The 18,637-nt window shown below is 32.1% G+C and overlaps 1 protein-coding gene and 1 non-coding gene across 2 annotated transcripts; both read left to right on the top strand.

Annotated features, from left to right (window-relative positions):
- Window positions 1–463: 463 nt before the first annotated feature.
- LOC127253933 (small nucleolar RNA R71) lies at window positions 464–570 on the top strand. Its single transcript, XR_007839368.1, has one exon. It is a non-coding gene; the product is annotated as a small nucleolar RNA R71 (small nucleolar RNA).
- Window positions 571–8,933: 8,363 nt separating this feature from the next.
- On the top strand, window positions 8,934–12,320 carry LOC127253663 (non-specific phospholipase C2-like). The gene is made up of 4 exons (XM_051278351.1): window positions 8,934–9,350; window positions 10,142–10,796; window positions 11,756–11,935; window positions 12,025–12,320. Exons 1-4 carry the CDS (start codon window positions 8,934–8,936, stop codon window positions 12,318–12,320), a joined length of 1,548 nt encoding a protein of 515 aa, XP_051134308.1.
- The last annotated feature ends 6,317 nt before the right edge of the window (window positions 12,321–18,637 follow it).

Here is an 18,637-nt window from a genome sequence, read left to right as displayed (position 1 = left end):
TGTGGGTGCTTGGGACGGCTGTTTCTCATAGAAATGAGGTTGTTGTAACTGCTGCGTAGCTCCGAATGGGTGAAAAGCATTACTCTGATGTGCGTTTACATAGCGCAGGTTCGGATGATCTCTCCAGCCTGGATTGTAGGTGTTGGAGTACGGGTTATACACTGGAGGTCCATTCACACCATAGTTTGCAGCATTTACATCCACTGCATAGCCTTCTTGGAGGGTTGGGCATGCATAAAGTTGTTGCTGGATCGATTGGATAAAATGGTCGATACTGTTTCCACTTGTGTGTCCAACATCCCTCGAGCCAAACTATTGTGTGTTCTCAACCATCCTCGCAATAAGATCTCAAGCTTGTGCTGGCGTCTTATTTACTAGAGCTCCACCACTTGCGGCATCGATGATGTTCCTGTCCATCAATTACAAACCATCATAAAAATATTGAATCAATAATTGATGGGGAATTTCATGTTGTGGACATTTAATGACAAGCTTATTAAATCGTTCCCAATATTCATAGAGTATTTCATCTAATTATTGTTTGATGCCACATATTTCCTTCTTCAGAATCGCAACTCTGGAAGCTGGAAAGTACTTCTCAAAAAATTTCTTTTTTCATGCCGTTCCATGTGTCGATGCTTCCAGGTGAGAGATAGCAAAGCCAATCTTTTGCAGCATCTTTGAGTGAGAATTGGAAGACTCTGAGTTTGATCTGTTCGTCAGTAATACCTGGTGGTTTTATGATGGAGCACACCACGTTAAACTCTTGCAAGTGTTTGTGAGGTTCTTCGCCTACAAGTCCATGAACTTTTCGCAGCTTTCGCTCAACCTTCTCGATCTCAAGATTAAATATCAGTTCACCTGTACGAGAAGAACGAGGCATAAACAAGAGGATAAATGAAAATAACACAAAAGAGTAAAAAAAAAAAAAACGTCAATCCCCGGCAATGGCGCAAAAAATTGACCTGTCGCGCGGTCAATCAAATATTTCACATATTCCGTGATCACAATTTAATGTAATACAAGGGAAAGGGATCGTCTCCACAGAGATTGTGTGATTCACTTTTTCGTGTTCTAATGTAGTAAATAAATGGGAGAATTTTCTTTTATTATCTAATGAAAACAAAATAACAAAACAATTAAATTAACGGAGAACTAGCTATAAAAGAGATGTCTGGTTCAAGGGATGATGCAGTTATGACACTTGTGTTTTATCATTGATACAATAAAGTTAGTTCTTATTAAAGTATCAATAAATTGGTTATAGTTATCAATAAGCTCTGACAACCAATTTTTCCTTACTGTGTAGGTAATTAAGGTACAACCGTTAACTACCCCTAATTAAGATAATAAACCTAGGTGCACCCATAAGATGAGCAATTAGAATTGATTGTCTAACCCCTGGGAAGGAACTATTCAACCCGATTGCCACCTATTCAACTGCGAATACAATTATGGATATCCTACCTAAATTGACTTTAGATTATCAAACTAATTTAAATATCGGTATCAATTTAATAATCACAATCATTATTTCAGGATTAAACAAAATTGATAATAAAAAGAAATTTTATAAAGAAAATCAATAATCTCCAAAACATAAGAACTAAAATATTATCATCCCCCAAACAAAAAAAATATCTACTCCATAATCAAATAACAAAGAACAATAGAGAAAGATAAAGTCATAGTGGGAGGAGAAATTTTCTCTGTCGATTTGCTCCTGCGCGATTTATGATTCTGTCAGTCTCCGGCTCTTGTGTGTATCTTCTCTGGCCGTTCTCTCTTTCTTTCCGTGTGACTCCACCTCTTTTTATTTATTTTTTGCGCTAATTATTTTGTAGTTGGGCTTTTGGGCTTTTAATTAAATTCCCATGTCAGGAGGGTATAGTTAGTCATGGTCATGACTAACTAGGTGGTGCAAATCTGAATTTTTATTTACTTTTTATGCCAATTACGCCAAATTTGATATTTGTCCTCTGCACACAGCAAATAAACACATATAAATTAGGTAGAACCCAATCAAAATAAATCAAATATCGCATATAATATGAACATTTAGCACATGCGATTTCTAACTATCAATGACTCCACCAGAGCTGAAAACCACATGACTCCACCGAAACCGAAAACGAGATGGCCGAAAACGAGATGACTTCACTGGAGCAAAAAAGGACATGACTCTACCGAAGCCGAAAACAACATGACTCCACCGGAGCCTAAAACGACATGACTCCGCCGAAGCCCCGAAAACGACATGACTCCACCGGAGCCGAAAATAAGATGACTCTACCGGAGCCTAAAACGACATGACTCCACTGGAGCCGAAAACAAGTTAACTCTCCACCAGAGCCGAAAACAACATGATTCTCTACTGAAGTTGAAAACGACGTGAGTACTCTCCACAAGGTCGGAAATAACGGGACTCTCATTGCAATAAAAAATATGGCTTTGGAGAAACGAAGTAGACAGATCGCAGAATCGCAGACAGATGTGCAGACATGACTTCAATCGTAGACAAACTCAGGACTCAAGATAAAATCAAAATCAGAAAAAGAAAGGGCTAGAAACTATAGAAAAAATTTCAAAATTGGGAGACCTCCGGGTACATCCCAGGTTGAATGTACCCGGAGAAACGCGGGTTGGTAGGCTATATCTACGGCATGAGAAAAGTAGACTCTGATACCATGATAGAAATTTTGGAGGAAAAATAAAAAATTGTCTTATTAATTATCAAAATAAAGGACCTATATATAGACAATGCAAAACAGACTCGATAGACTCAAATCTAAGTAATCTAATCTATGGATAAAATCAAATCTACATATAAATTTATTAAATCTAAACTGAATATCTAAAATATCTCAAAACTCACTGAGAGGGAAATGAAACTTATTATTGGATAGAATTTTGTTTGAGAAGAAGAGTATTGTGGGGTAGTCTTTTGCTTGATGCCCATTGCAAATTGTGCCTATAATTTTTCTTTCATTTATAGATATTTTTTTTCAAAACTCACTGAGAGGAAAATGAAACTTATTATTGGATAAAATTTTGTTTGAGAAGAAAGAGTATTGTGGGGTAGTCTTTTGCCTGATGCCCTTTGCAAATTATGCCTATAATTTTTCTTTCATTTATAGATATTTTTTTTTCAAAACATATAAACAAATGTATATATAGAATATATAAAGGTAAATGTTTTGAAAGGGTAAGTAGAGTAGGAAGTGTTTGTGGGTTATCTAATACTTATCGTTTATATTATATATTTAGCGACGATTTTGTTTCACCACGTGTCAATACAGTTTTCTTTTTTATATTCTTTTGTGGGGCCCACCACTTACTGTAAGAGGTGGGATGCATGGCGGCTTAAGAAGAATACTAATAATATTATTTACTTTATTTTTTTAATTATTTATTTAATGTGTTCGTTTTTTTTTTTAAATTCGTTTTTTTTAAAAAAAAAATATATATTTGTTTGGTGTGAGACTTATTTTTCAAGTTTATTGCATATTGTCTTTTGTTAAATGAGAAATTATATATTGAGAATTGTATTGGAAAAAAATGGATAAAATTTTAATTATCTCGTGTGATGGTGAAGTATGAGTATTTATAAAAAAAAAATTAATAAAATGATTAATTTGTAATTGGACAATTTAAAATAAAAATATATATACATTTTGACAAAACGGAGGGAGTATTGAAAATCAATTTTATATTCAAAATCTTACATCAACATTTAATTGTATCATATTATATAATTATTTTAATTCAAATTTTTATTGAATAATATATTTGTTTGGTGTGAGGCCCATTTTTTAGGTTTTTTATGTGAACTATAAGAAATAAAAAATATATATATTTTATGCTAAATATTGATTTTTATGAAATGATAAATTATATATATAGATAATTGTATTGAAAAAAGAAGGAAGAACAAATCTTTCATTTTAAATATCTTATGCGACGATAAAATAAGGGTACATGTGAATAAAAAAAAAAGTGGGATATATAATGAAATGATTACTTTGTATTTACATAATAACAAAAAAAAATATGTATACATTCTTACGGGATGGAGGGAGTACTGAAAATTAATTTTAAATTCAAAATATTAAATCAACACTTATTTATATCACATCATACAACTACGTCACTTCAAAATTTTTACTATTCAAATTTCAAACTCAAAAACCAAACCTTAGTAAAAGAATTTAACATTGTATATTTGAATGTTAGAACAGAATTATTAGCTTTCAAACAAATAAGAGGAGTGTGTTATTATAAATGAACAATAAAAATAAATTGTTGAAAATAAAATATACAAATATGATTTTGATATTTTGTTACTTAATTATATCAATTTAATTAAGAATTTAAAAAAATAAATAAAAGCATTATTTTCAAATCATTTTTTTTAAATATATACATAGTTAAAAAAATCAAACTTATATCCAATCATATTGAGATAAATTATAACTATATACTATTGACTTATAAAATAAATAACTTATTTTTTAGTTTTATATTTTAATTTTCAAAGGAATAATATATGTATAAATTATTTATCTGCGTATTGAATATCATTTTGTATATTAATTAATTTATAAGCTATCGTGTTTTTAAGATTTTTGTTTACTAATAAGATTTTCAACTAAATTATAATTTTAAAAAATTGTCTATAAAAATATGTACTTAAATTATTGTTTTAAAAAAAAAAAAAAACCTTAAAATGATAGTTACATGTTAATAAAATTTGACTTTATAATATTAGTAGATATCAGTAATATTATATATGGATATCATTTTTGTAATATCTATATTTGGTCATAAAATCTATCAATATCCAATATTTAGAACCTAAAAAATTAATCGTGTAAAATATTTTGATTTATTCAAATGATTTTTCATATTAAAAAACTATATATTTGATAATAGTAATTAATTTTAACAATCCAATAAAAAAGAATATTCTTCCAAAAATATAAATTTGAATAGACATTACTAATATTATATAGAGATCCAAATAATATATAATTAAATTATACTTTTAAATAAAAACTGAAACAACATTACAAGTTAATAAAATTTGACTTTAGTTTTGTTTGAAATTTTTTTTTTGTGTGTTTACTAATAAGATGACTTTATAATATGAGTAGATATCATTAATATCATATATAGAATTTATTTTTGTAATATCTATATTTGATCCATAAAATCTATCAATATTAAATATTTAGAACATTAAAAATTTATTGTGTAAAATTTTTGATTTATTCAAATAATTTTTCATATTAAAAACTATATATTTGATAATAATAATTAATTTTAACAATTCAATAAAATTTATAATCACACCGTGCATCGCACAGCTCCCCTCTAGTATGGGTATATATATAGAACATCAAAGTATTTTAGTAGTGCCGTGGGTTTATATAATACTTATATGGATATACATATATATATATATATAACATCAAAGTATTTTAGTAGAGTAAGAAGTGCTAGTGGGTTTATATAATATTTATATAGGGATATATATAACATCAAAGTATTTTGTATCTTTTAATATTAAAATAAAGACATAAATATAAATAGAGAGCTTAATATCAATTTATTATGTGTAAAAGAGATTTAAAGTCAATTTGTAATAAATTTAATTATATATTTTGTTAAATTTATAGTAATTTATAGAGCATATGATATTATTTGAAAATTTTACCATAAATATAAAATATAAAAATAATATTTTGAGTATATATACAAAATCTAAAATATTACCTATATATACCGATTTAATATAACTATTTGCTTTTGCATTAAATTTAAGGAATAGTAATACTTATTCATAACAATTGTTATATTGAGTTTGAAGACATGTTTATGACATATGTTTATTTATAAAAAAAAATATTAAAGGATATTATTGTAAATGTATTAAAAATTTTAAAAATATTATATTATAATAGAGATTAATAAAAAGAAAAATAAATATATTTACAGTTGACAATCAAATAAAACAAAGATAAAATATTAGTCTTGAACTGGAGAAAGTAAAACACAAACATCGAAAGTTCGGTTTGCATATTTGTATGATAGGATAGCTAGTTATGCCATACATGCATAATAGTTATGTACGCAAAGTGATTTAAGACATGATGCTTAGTGATAGTATTACATAAGTTAGGTTTTGTTTACCGTTGGATCCTAAAATTCGAAGGTTCCAAAATAGTTTGTCGATTTATCGGTGTGGGTTCCAGAAGTACTCCAAAGAGTCTGTCCATCGTCGGATTTTGGGCGGCTCCTTCGGTGGAGCCTGCACGGCTTCGAGCCTAAGCAAGACTTCGAGCCTAAACGATCGATTTCGATGAATTTAAACTAACATCTACTAAAACTTCGATAAATCTACTGGAAAGCGGATAAAAAAAAAACATGTAATTCGAATTAAAATGCATAAAACAAAATTAAAACATGAAAAGAAAATAGAGAAAAATATGAGTTCATCTTCTTGTGCATCTGTGTTATGTGGTTTTTTTTAGTTTTAATCGTAAGATAGAATAACCGCTTCTTCCCACTAAAAGAGGCGGTTCCAATTATTCCTCCACTACTCTTAACTGTCTGGTAACCTCCCACTACTACCTCCAACTACCTCGTATCCTTCTATCAGCTCCTAACCACCTGGTAACTTCCTTCCATCAGCTCCTAACCGCTTCCATTGCTTCTAGACCGGGTTCCACTTACTCTGAACTTCCTCCATTTCCTCTGGACCAAATCTGCCGCTTACTCTGACTTGTATCCCCCATAACCTCGAGTTAAATAAAATCTTCGGTTTTCCTCTTGTTGGCTTGTTCCATGGAGCTTTTTGAATAAAGTATGAAAGTGCATAGGCCCTCCACTAATGTTAAGTACGAAATTATTAACCCAAGGCCAACGGAGGTAGTTATCCCATGATCTGTGGAAGCTGTTGCTTTCTATCTTATGGAGGCAACCTTCCTCTGGTTTGTGGAAGCATCGCAGTCCAATTGAGGTAGTTGTTTTCAACTCAATGGAGACAACACTTTCTGACCTTTTGGAAATATTGTTCCAGGATGAAGGCGTCATAGTCCAAGGAGTTGCTGCCCTAAGGTCCATGGAGGCTGCTGGTTTCGGCCCTGTGGAAGCACCATAATCCAATGGAAATTGTTGCCTTCGGCTCTGTGGAGGCAACAGTCTTTGGCTCCGAGGCTTGAAAATCCATTGCTGTTGAGCGGCTCCGTGGCCAATGAGCTCTGGCTCCACTTTTATCTTTGAGTCTCCTTCACGTTGAGGTACTTTTGAAATTCTTTTTTGCCTTATTTATTAACATTTTTTCCTTTAAAAGAAGTTTTAAATGAAAAAAAGTATTTAGTAACAATTTTTTTCTTCAAATTTTTTTATTTCAAATACTTATTTAAATTTGAAATTACATTATATGTAAAATCTATTTTTTATTCAAAATATCGAGTTATTTTATTTATTTATTTTGATATGAGTTTGATTTTTTTTTAAATTTTAATTCACTCAATATTGAATGACACAATCTTCTATAAATATTATTAAAAATATAATATCACTACAAAAAAATAGTATATTTGTAACGGAATTATGTTCCTAAAGTGTACGTAGTTAACGTAATTTCATCCCTAATTCCGTCTCTAATGTCATTAGTAATGGAAAAAATAAATTTAGGGATAAAAAAACTTCGTTACAAAAATGATATTTTCTTGTAGTGATATAGATTCATTCACCTACAAAATACCAATATAAAATAAAAATTTTATATTACAAACACAATTTTTCGTATTTAATATAAAAAATTATTCAGTCAAAAATACAAATAAATACCCCTTATATTTTTATTAAAACTGAATTGATTGAAATATTCTTTATTTGAATAAAATAAAATAAAATACAAACTCATCATATTCAAAATTTATTTACATTATATCATAAACAGTAAAGTGGGTGAATATAAATCCAGTAGTTCTTGGTGAGACTTTTTTTTAAAAAAAAAACCAACAAAAGAAAGTGGATGAATATAAATCCAGTAGTTCTTGGTGAGACTTTTTTTTAAAAAAAAAACCAACAAAAGAAAATATAATTCTTAATCTATATCATTCGAAATTATACTTACCTAGCAACATTACTATTTACACATACTTATATAGCGCGGTGGTACGGGGTGAAATATATGACTTTATTCAAACTTCGACAGTCTTTAGGTTTTGCTTACAATACATAGTTCGTCTAGTATTACTTGTTTTCTGGGATATAGTTTGCAAGTTATTAGATTCGGTCAGCTGTTTACAGATAACAATTATTAAAAAAAAGAAAAAAAAAATAAGAAAAGTTTACTTAGGATATGTTTGTTTGGGATTTGAATTTTGGGTTTAAGAATTAAATAATACACAATTTTAAGTGAAATAGTTTTATGATGCTATATATAAATCGATGTTGATATAATGTTTTGAATATAAAATTGATTTTAATTATAATAAAAAAAATAAAAATAAAAATTTAATTTTTTATTTTTAAAGATTAAAAGAAATAATAAAAATTTTGTAAAATGTGACTAAAAAAAAAAAGCACACCTTTACAGTATTATTTATAAATTTTTTCACAAACTTCAAAAGTATGGTCAAAATAAAATCTGTACATTTATTATCCCAAATAAATATAATGAAAATATGTTTTAGTATGTACTTAATTATATTCAACCAAATATATAAATAGGCCATAATTGAAATTTCTATAATAACATTAACATTTAAAGCGTCAACCCATCAAATGGAGTCAGCAGGGCCCGGACCACAACGACAAACCGTGCCTATTGAAAAGGAAGTCAGGCAGGCAGGCAGCCATTTTCCGTCAGTCCTCAGAGTCAGAGAGGTCACCATTTCTTCAATCAGTCAGGCCCATCAATGGCGGAATCCTCCTCCGCGGTCCTCGTCGTCCTTCTCTACCTGGTGCACTCATTCTCCTCCGCCGCCAGCCCAAGCCCAATCAAGACAGTGGTGGTGCTGGTGATGGAGAACCGGTCGTTCGACCACATGCTGGGATGGATGAAAAAGCTGAACCCGGAAATCAATGGCGTGGACGGCACTGAGTCGAACCTGGTGAACTCGTCCGATCCGCACTCGACTAGGATCACCTTCGGCGACCAGTCGCACTTCGTTGATCCGGACCCGGGCCACTCCTTCCAGGCGATCCGGGAGCAGATATTCGGGTCCAACATCACCACCACGGCACCGCCGCCGATGAACGGCTTCGCTCAACAGGCTTTCTCCATAAACCCTAATATGACTCAGGCCGTCATGAACGGATTCCAACCCGATAAGGCATCTTTTTCCCTCTCTCTCCCTCTCTCTCTCTCTCTCTCTATATATATAATATATCTATAATGCAATTTTGGTAGATGAGTTTCTTTGGAAGGGTATTTATTGAATAAAACCCTAAACAATGACAAATAGTGTGTTTATTTTGTACACTTTTTTTAGTTAGATAGTAAATTTAATATGCTATTAATTTATGATAAACCAAAAAATGTAATTTTTATATGGAATTTCAAATTAAAAACTTTGATATATTTTTTTCTCAAACTTTTATTGATTTTTTTTTTTTCAAAAAAGTTAAATACTCGATAATATTTTATTAGTTAGTAAAAGCGTGTAAAATTTTTTTATGTTTTTGGTGTTTAATTTTATATGTAAAGTAATTGTATATGTAGTAATATATTTGTAATTTAGGTAAAAGTTGAAAGATATTTTGATATTAGTATATTATTAATTTTTTTAAAACAGTAAAAAAGAATATTTGAAGTGAAACAAAAGAAAAATATAAAAAGAATACATATTGTAACAATCTTTTTATTTAAAAGAAAACAACCAAAATTAAAACACAAACACAACCTTTAATTATTTCTTTAAGTAAATTAAATCTAGGAATATGTGTAATAATCTTAACATCTTATTCTTTTATTGCTGTAATAATCTTTCAATTATAGAATTATGTTTGTAATATTTTTATACATGTTAGTTTGTTCAATCTCTTCCAAATTAAATTTGACGTTATATATCGCAAATTGTCCGACGAGGGTTTCAATGCATTAATTAACTTAACCGATGGGCAGGTCCCAGTCTACAAATCCCTAGTATCAGAATTCGCGGTGTTCGACCGGTGGTTCGCCGCCGTGCCGGCGTCGACGCAGCCGAACCGCCTGTACGTGCACTCAGGGACGTCGTACGGCGCCACCTCGAACAAGCCGGAGCTGCTGCTCAAAGGCTACCCGCAGCGCACAATTTTCGAGGACCTCGACGACGCCGGAATATCCTTCGGAATATACTCCCAGAGCATTCCGGCGACGCTGTTCTACAAGAATCTCCGGAAGGTAAAATACCTCTTGAAATTCCGGTCGTACGGACTGACGTTCAAGAGCGACGCGAAGAAGGGTAAGCTCCCGGGGTACGTGGTGGTGGAGCAGCGGTGGATGGACAGCCTGACGGCGCCGGCGAACGACGACCACCCGTCGCACGACGTGTACGAGGGGCAGATGCTGGTCAAGGAAGTGTACGAGACGCTGAGAGCCAGCCCGCAGTGGAACCAGACGGCGCTGGTCATCACCTACGACGAGCACGGCGGCTTCTACGACCACGTGCCCACGCCCAACCAGGGCGTGCCCAGCCCGGATGATGTCGTCGGCCAGGAACCCTTTTATTTCCGGTTCGACCGCCTGGGAGTTAGGGTTCCCACCATTGTCGTCTCACCATGGATCAAGAAGGGCATCGGTACGTTACGTAAGACCCTTAATTACATTACATATATACCTCGTTCTGATTGATATACATATATTGCATGATTTTTAAATTATATATGCATAATTGCTTTTAGGTTACTTGTAGTTTGGATTCATATCCCTAATTTAAAAATCTCACAATTTTCTTTGTATTATAAAAGAATATTATACAAAATCATTTAAAATGTGTGTTGTGTCAATCAATTAGTTAAGTTCAGACATTTGTGGATTTTGAATAATATATTTTTTTAAAAAAATACGAGAAAATCTTACAGATTTTAAAATATGAAAGGAATAAGTCAAAAAAATCATAAACAATTTTGTCAAATATATGTTATATATAGCAAATGTGTGTGTTAATTAGAGCTAAATGTTAATTAGAGCTAAAAATCTTAATGCTATATCTGATATGCTTTAATATTATAAATATATATAGAGTGTTTATATATATAGATTTTCAATTAGATTGCTAAACTATTGACCTGTTATTGTTTATATACTACTCCCTCAGTCTTACGTTCGATGTTCTAATCACGGTAGACACAATAATTTAGGATAAGTATAATTAGTAATAATTAAAAATATATTAGTGAAAATAATTAAGACACAATAATTTAGGATAAATATAATTAGTAATAATTAAAAATATATTAGTGAAAATAATTAACTTATAATATAATCATTATAGATTAAGATTGATATAACTAATTAGTTTATTAAAATTTTAAAAATTTAAATAAAAAATTTAAAATGAGATTGTGTAATTATTTTTAAAAAAATGAAAATGATAAAGAGCATGTGAGACCGGTAACTTGGACATGGCAGGTAAGACAGAGAGAGTATTACACTTTCTTCGATTTGAATAAGCAATTATATAAATTAACTTTCTATAAGAGTATATTTGTGCGTGAACCCTTCATAGAAGTAGTCGTTAAGCTAAAATTGCTGCAGTTGTACACGGCCCGAACGGTGTGCCGACGGTGACATCGGAATACGAGCATTCGTCGATTCCGGCAACGGTGAGGAAGATATTCAATCTGACATCTTCGCCTCTGACAAAGCGGGAGGCCTGGGCAGGCACCTTCGACACCATCTTCACTACGCTCGCCCAGCCCAGAACTGATTGTCCCGGTACTAAAGCCATTTCATTCCATTCTTTACTGTCTTCTTCAACCATTTCTTATATATAGTTAGGTATTCTTACATTACATTCTCAACAGAGCAGCTCCCGACACCGGTCAAAATCCGGGCGGGAGGGCCCAAGGAAGATGCCAAATTAAGCGAATGGCAGCAAGAAATCCTGCAGCTGGCCGCAGCGATCAAAGGGGACGCCGAGCTGACAAGCTATCCTCATAAGATTGGTAAGAACATGACAGTAAAAGAGGCCAAACTGTATGTAGAAAATGCAATGAAGAGCTTCGTCGAAGCTGGCAAAGCTGCCAAGAAAATGGGCGTCGACGAAGAACAGATTGTAAAAATGAGGCCCTCTTTGAATTCTCAGACAACACATCCCTGATAGCTAGAGGCAAATTCAGCCTGTGTAACATGTCAATTGTGCTGAAAAAAAGAAAATACAAGAACCGTGATCTGAAGGAATAAATGAAATGTGTTTTCGACATTTCCATGCCTTTCAGAACATAATACGCACACAAATAATAGTCGAATCCATACAGGAACATATTTGCAAAAAAATATGTTGTTTCCCATACGTTAGAGGTTCTCAAAGGGATCGGAGCTTAAGAAAACAACAGAAAGGGATATATTGTTTTTTCTACTGTGTATTTGTTAACGTAATTATGATATTTTTGAGTGTGGTTGGAAGAAAATCAGTTTGGTGATTAATTGTAGGAGTATTTGAAAAATAATAAACATATTTTGAATTTGTACTTTCATTTAGTTTCTATTTTGTGTCCAACATTTTTTTTGTGTGTATTAAGTGTGTCATTTCATTCTATATATATATATATATATATATATATGTATATTTTCTAATTCGAGTGAATTCTAGAAAATCAAGAAATATAGTGTGTTGTTCTTCATCCTTGCATATATCTTGTGTATTTTTCTATAATTTTTATTTCTAATTTAGAAGAGTAGCAACACTGTATTAGAGATTAGAGTGTTATATTATGCCCAAATATGTCAAGGAAAGACATGACTTTGGTGTGTTGTAGCATTGTTCCATGCTAACGTCTTCGAATCACACTACTTGAGCAATCCGAATGAAAGCTATTTTGAATGCACAAGGGCTAGGGAGTCCATCAAACTACCGGATGACACAAATGTGAACGTGAAGAGCTTTCATTTTTTGAAGGATCACCGGAGGATATACTACATGTGACCAAGAAGACGGCAAGAATGCGGCATGCTTGAGACTGATCGAGTGCAGAAGGCTCGATTACACGTTGAAAATTGAGTTTGAGGCTATTCAAATGAAGTACAGGGACACTATCGATGATTTAACCAAAAATTGAGTGGGATGATTTCCAGATATAATAACCTTGGGCCGACACTTGAGGATAGTGTTCTAGTGAGAAAATTTCTTAATTCATTTACCGACAAGTACCTACAATTGGTAGCATCAATTGAACAATATTCAAATATGGACTCCGTGTCGTTCGATGAGATTATCAGTAGATTAAAGGCTTATGAAGATAGATTATGATTTTGAACTTGTAATGAAAGTGTTGATGTAGTGTTGGTTGAGGCAAAATCAATTGGAAATGAGATTGTGGTAAAAAAAAATAAAAAAATTACAAGCCTAGAGATAAAAAGGAACACATTACATGTTCTACTTGTGAAAAATATAACCATTATGCATCCAAATTCAAAGCGGCAAAAGAGAAAAAGAGGCGAAGTGAATTTGGCTCAAATACAAGAAGAACAACCAGATTTTTTACTCAACATATATGGATATATAAAAAAGAATAGGTTGGTGTTGTTGAATGAGAATAATGTATGTCCTAGTACATTCGAAGGGACTGGAAGAATAGAGGAGATGTTTAGTTCCTTGATAATGGTACAAACAATCATATAATTAGAATTCAAAGATTCTTTATAGAGCTAGATGAAAAATCCACTGGTGACATCCGTCTTGGGGATGGTTCTAAGGTTCAGATCGCAGACAAATGGTTTATGATGGTGAAGTGCAAGAATGAAAAAGAACTCATCTCAGATATATTTTATCCCAACTTTAGATAGTAATATTTTTAGTCTTGGATGGAGGACTGAATTAGGATACAAAACCAAGATGATGAATGAGTTATTAACGATTTAAGATGATATTGGTTGTCTAATTATGTTGGTGGAACGGTTGAGAAATCTATTACATAAGATTGCACTCCAGACTACTCAACATGTTTGTCTAATGGTGAATCTCGATATTAAAGTATAGATGCGGCATGCTTGATTGGCTCATGTGATTTTTCATACGATTGAAGGAATGGTTTGAAATTAATTGATTCGAAATGTTCCCATTATACAACATTCTATACAAGTTTGCGAGGGATGTATGATTGCAAAACAATTGAGATACATTCTCAAAAGAAGCTTAATAATGGGTGAGTCAACCTCTTGAGTTTGTTTATATTGATCTATGTGCTTCAATATTTCCCTCAATGGTGTTAGGTAACTGATACTTCATGTTAATACTCGATAAAAAAAACATCGATGAAGCTATGGTTTACGGACTGATGGGTGGGGGGATTTACCTTTAAAAAGATTTATTCAATTTTTTTAAGAAAAAGGTATTTATAGGAAACTTACAACCTCTTACCCCCCCAAAAAATGGTGTGTGGCAGAGTTTCATAATAGAAGCATTTTTGAAGTAACAAGGTCATTATTATGAACAATGAATGTGCCAGATATAATGCGGGGCGAAGATGTTAGACATGCTATGTACATAATCAACCAAATTCTAACCAAAATGATGAAAGGGATGACACAAGATTAAGGTCTCAAAGGATTTATGCAAAAATTTGAACACCTAAAGTTATTTGGGTGCGTTGAAATGTAAAGAAGCCGATTGATCAGGTCTTAAAGCTTAGCAAGCACATTACTTCAAATTTTATGTGGGTGTTGAATCAGGTTCTAAAACCTACCAAATTCTTAATCCACATGAGCAGAAGGTGGTGGTTGTTCGTGATATCATTTTTCATAAAAAAAAAAATTTGACCCAAGCACACATGGAAGAGACATACAAAAAAATACGGGTTAATGATTTTTTATTCATATCCCGTAGGATGAAGTACCAACCAATACCACCATCAAACATCATCTTGAACCTATTGTTGAGCATACTGATGGAATTTCAGTAGCAGCTCTAAATGTAGCTTCATTGGGTGAAAACAGTGGAACAAGTGCGGACTCTTCGGCATATGAACACACACTTATTAAGGGCTTTAGAAGTTTGATCGATATCTAAAGTGAGACAAAATATATGGAAGCTGAATCAGATGAATTGATGTTTGCAGGTGTTGAACCTACAACATACATAGAGGCTACAATTATTCGTTTGTTGTAGGAAACAATGAAAGCATAATTATGTTTATTGAAAAACTCATACTTGGAAGCTCACAACTATTCTACACGGCTATAAGTCAATCAGACATAAATGAGTGTTTAAAGTAAAGAAAGATGTTGATGGAAATATGTTTATATAAAAAGTTCATTGAAAAAAAAGGGGTACGTTCAACGTAACGGAATTGATTTTGAACATCTTTGCACCGGTGGCTTGATTGGAACCTATAGTTTTTATGAAAAGGCGTGTGGTCCATCACCTTGACATGAAGTAGATTTCTTGAATGGAGAATTTTAAGAAGAAGTATATGTCTCAACTTGATGGTTTTTTTTATATAAAAAAAAAAAGAGCATATGGTAACCCGTCTATACAAAGCCCTTTATGGCTTGCGTCAAGCGCCAGAAAATATGAACATACGTCTCGACAAGACACTCAAAGATTTGGACTTTACAAAATGTTCACAAGAGCAAGTGGTGTATAAGCTTCATTATTCAAAATTAATTTTGATAGTTGACATATATGCGGATGATTTCATTGTCATTGGATCAAGTAAATACCAATTAACTCGATTTAATGAAATATTACATTAGGTGTTCAAGAGAAATGACTTAGGGCTGCTGACTTACTACTTGGGAATAGAAGTGTGGCAAAATAAGAAATGCATCGAGATAAGTCAAGTCGGGCATGCAAAGAAAATTCTAAAAGCAACTAAAATATGAAACAATCCAACAAATTGGCCGATGGATGAAAAATCTAGTTTACCGAAGGATGAGGAAAACACGACACACATGTGAAAGCAATAGGTTATCGCTTAATTATTGTCCATCTTCGATACTTGATTCATACAAGTACAGACCTCTCTTATTCAGTTGTGGTCCCTAGTCGATATATGAGCACTCTAAAAGAAAACACCTGAAGGTAGTGAAACTAATACTTCAATATTTAAAAGGTACAATATAATGAGGTTTTGCATACACAAGAAGAGGCGATAGAAGTTACTAGGCTAAAGTGACATAAGCTGCATAATGAATTTCGATTATATAAAGGGCACCACCAGAATAATATTTTACTTTTAAAATAATCCAATTACGTGGTTATCTCATAAGCGACACATTATGGCTCTGTCACTTGGTGAAGTAGAGTTTATGGCAGCAATACCGGCTACATGTCAAGCCGTATGGTTAAGGATTTTGTTGAAGGACTTAACTGAATCGAAAAGCTTCAGTGTGAGACTTTTTGTTGATAATAAATTAGATATAACACCAATGAATAATCCAGTGTTTCATGGCCGAAGCAAACACATGGATTCATGCGTGCATGTATTCAAAACAAGATCATTAGTGTGGAGCATAGAAGATCAACAAAAAGAAAAATATCAAAATTAAGGGGGTAAAATATTAAAGTAATTCTAATATTTTTAGTGTGGTCAAAAGAAAACCAAGTTAGTGATTAATGGTATGAGTAATTGAGACATAATTAAACCTTACTGAGGACAAAATAGAATAAAAACTTGGGAAGATTTGATTTTTTGTATCTTCAATCATGATTATAGAATGATCATATGCTTGTATCTAAAAAATTTATCACTAACTAAAGAATCTAATCTAATCTAATCCCTAAAAAACTATTAATCGGTCAAATCAATGAATGGACTAAAGATTATAAATTTACTGTACATAAGGGAATACCTATGAAAGAATTGATTTTTTAAACTTCATCTTTTCCCTTCTTACCTCGATTCTCAGACACCTTTTAGCTATGAACTTCTAAGTCTTTGATATTTTTTATATTTTGACACCTCTCCCTAAACAAGTGTCATCATGCACAACTTAGAATGTATATTTTTTAAACATCAGACTGTATAAAATTCTTGGTGAAGATGTAAAAAGATGTAATTTGCTTCTAACATAATCCAAGGATATGAACCAACCAAGAAGTGGTGTCGGAAAAATTGGTATACAATTTCAATGTTCATTATTCTCACATGAAAGACTGGATTACGAGTTATATATGACGTTGAAAAGTTATCGTTGCTACCATTTTGTATATACTACAGACCATCTTGACTCCATTTATAATGTGTTAAACACAAAGATAATTAATTCATATTTGCTCTTCCATAATTTTTTAAAAAAACTAGATTTAAAAAACTCAAGTATGGATATGGATAAATTATGATATTTTATTCTACATAAAACTAGTATAGTTAAGTAATAGCAAGTAAATCATCACTAGAAATTGATTCCAATGGCAGAGTTGGGAGGTCAGAGGTGAAGAACCTTCATAAAAATTCTCTAATAACCACTCTAAACTACTAAAAAGAGCTCCTTACAATTTGATATCTAAACTTTACTACAAAAGTTGAAAGGATGAATGAGTGAACTCTGAGAAAAATTACACAATTAGAGTTGGATTTTATTGGCACTTAGGATGGATAATTAATTGGTTGCAATAGTTGCAACTGCAACAACTTCTATTTGCATCACTGTTGTCCATCTCGATTATCGGGGGTGATCGCTTTCAACACATAAATTTTTTTTTTTTGGTTGCATAGATCGTAGCATAAGTATTTTAAAGGAAATACTTCACTTAGAGTTGTGATCATCATCATTGTGAGTGTGAGACGAATGTTGAGTCCACCAATTATCTTCTCTGAAGGTCTCATACTTCCCTCCAAAGTGCATCAATCTCACTCCGACTAAAGAAGTTTGTTGACCAACAATATTATGGTAATAACAAACTTTCTAGTAAAGGGATTTTTCTCCACAGATTGTTTGCATTAGGTGATAACTCACAACCTTTAGGTCTTTTCTGGTGAAAATTCAATTTTTAGACTTTTTTAGTATAAGTCTCATATTTGGAAGCTCAAATAATTTTAAGTGAAATATAATGATAATATATACCATAAAACAAATATAGTGATGATTTTTGCACAAAATTATAGATAATAAACATATTTTGCAATAGAAAAATATGCTCAAATTTGAGTTATCACCCAATTATGCAATTGCTCATATGGTAGAGTGGTCAATTTCCACGTGCCATTAGCTTCAAAAGCCTTAATTATTTATTTATTTTTTCATTCATTTCCTTTATCCATTGTGATTTTTATTCACCTTTAGCATAGGCAAGAGGCATCTCACCTCCATCTTCTAATATACTTATGTAATTTTTAAAACATAATCATCTATCCAACCCGATTTTATTTTTGCTTTATGAGGTCTATTTAAACCTTCTATCCGAAGATATATAGTTCTCATTTCTACCTTGAAAATTTGGCGCATTAGAGAAATCAATGAAATTTGGCACAAGTA

Source organism: Andrographis paniculata, unplaced genomic scaffold (assembly GCF_009805555.1).
Source record: "Andrographis paniculata isolate CXL003 unplaced genomic scaffold, ASM980555v1 Contig51END, whole genome shotgun sequence".
Classification (NCBI taxonomy): Eukaryota; Viridiplantae; Streptophyta; class Magnoliopsida; order Lamiales; family Acanthaceae; genus Andrographis; species Andrographis paniculata.
Note: the sequence above shows the minus strand (reverse complement) of the source record. Positions and strands in the feature narration are given on the sequence as shown.

Coding starts and splice junctions, on each gene's coding strand:
- LOC127253663 (XM_051278351.1), top strand. CDS start 8,934: ATGGCGGAATCCTCCTCCGCGGTCCTCGTCGTCCTTCTCTACCTGGTG. Junction 10,797..11,755: donor ATGGATCAAGAAGGGCATCG/GTACGTTACGTA, acceptor AAATTGCTGCAG/TTGTACACGGCCCGAACGGT. Junction 11,936..12,024: donor GCCCAGAACTGATTGTCCCG/GTACTAAAGCCA, acceptor CATTCTCAACAG/AGCAGCTCCCGACACCGGTC.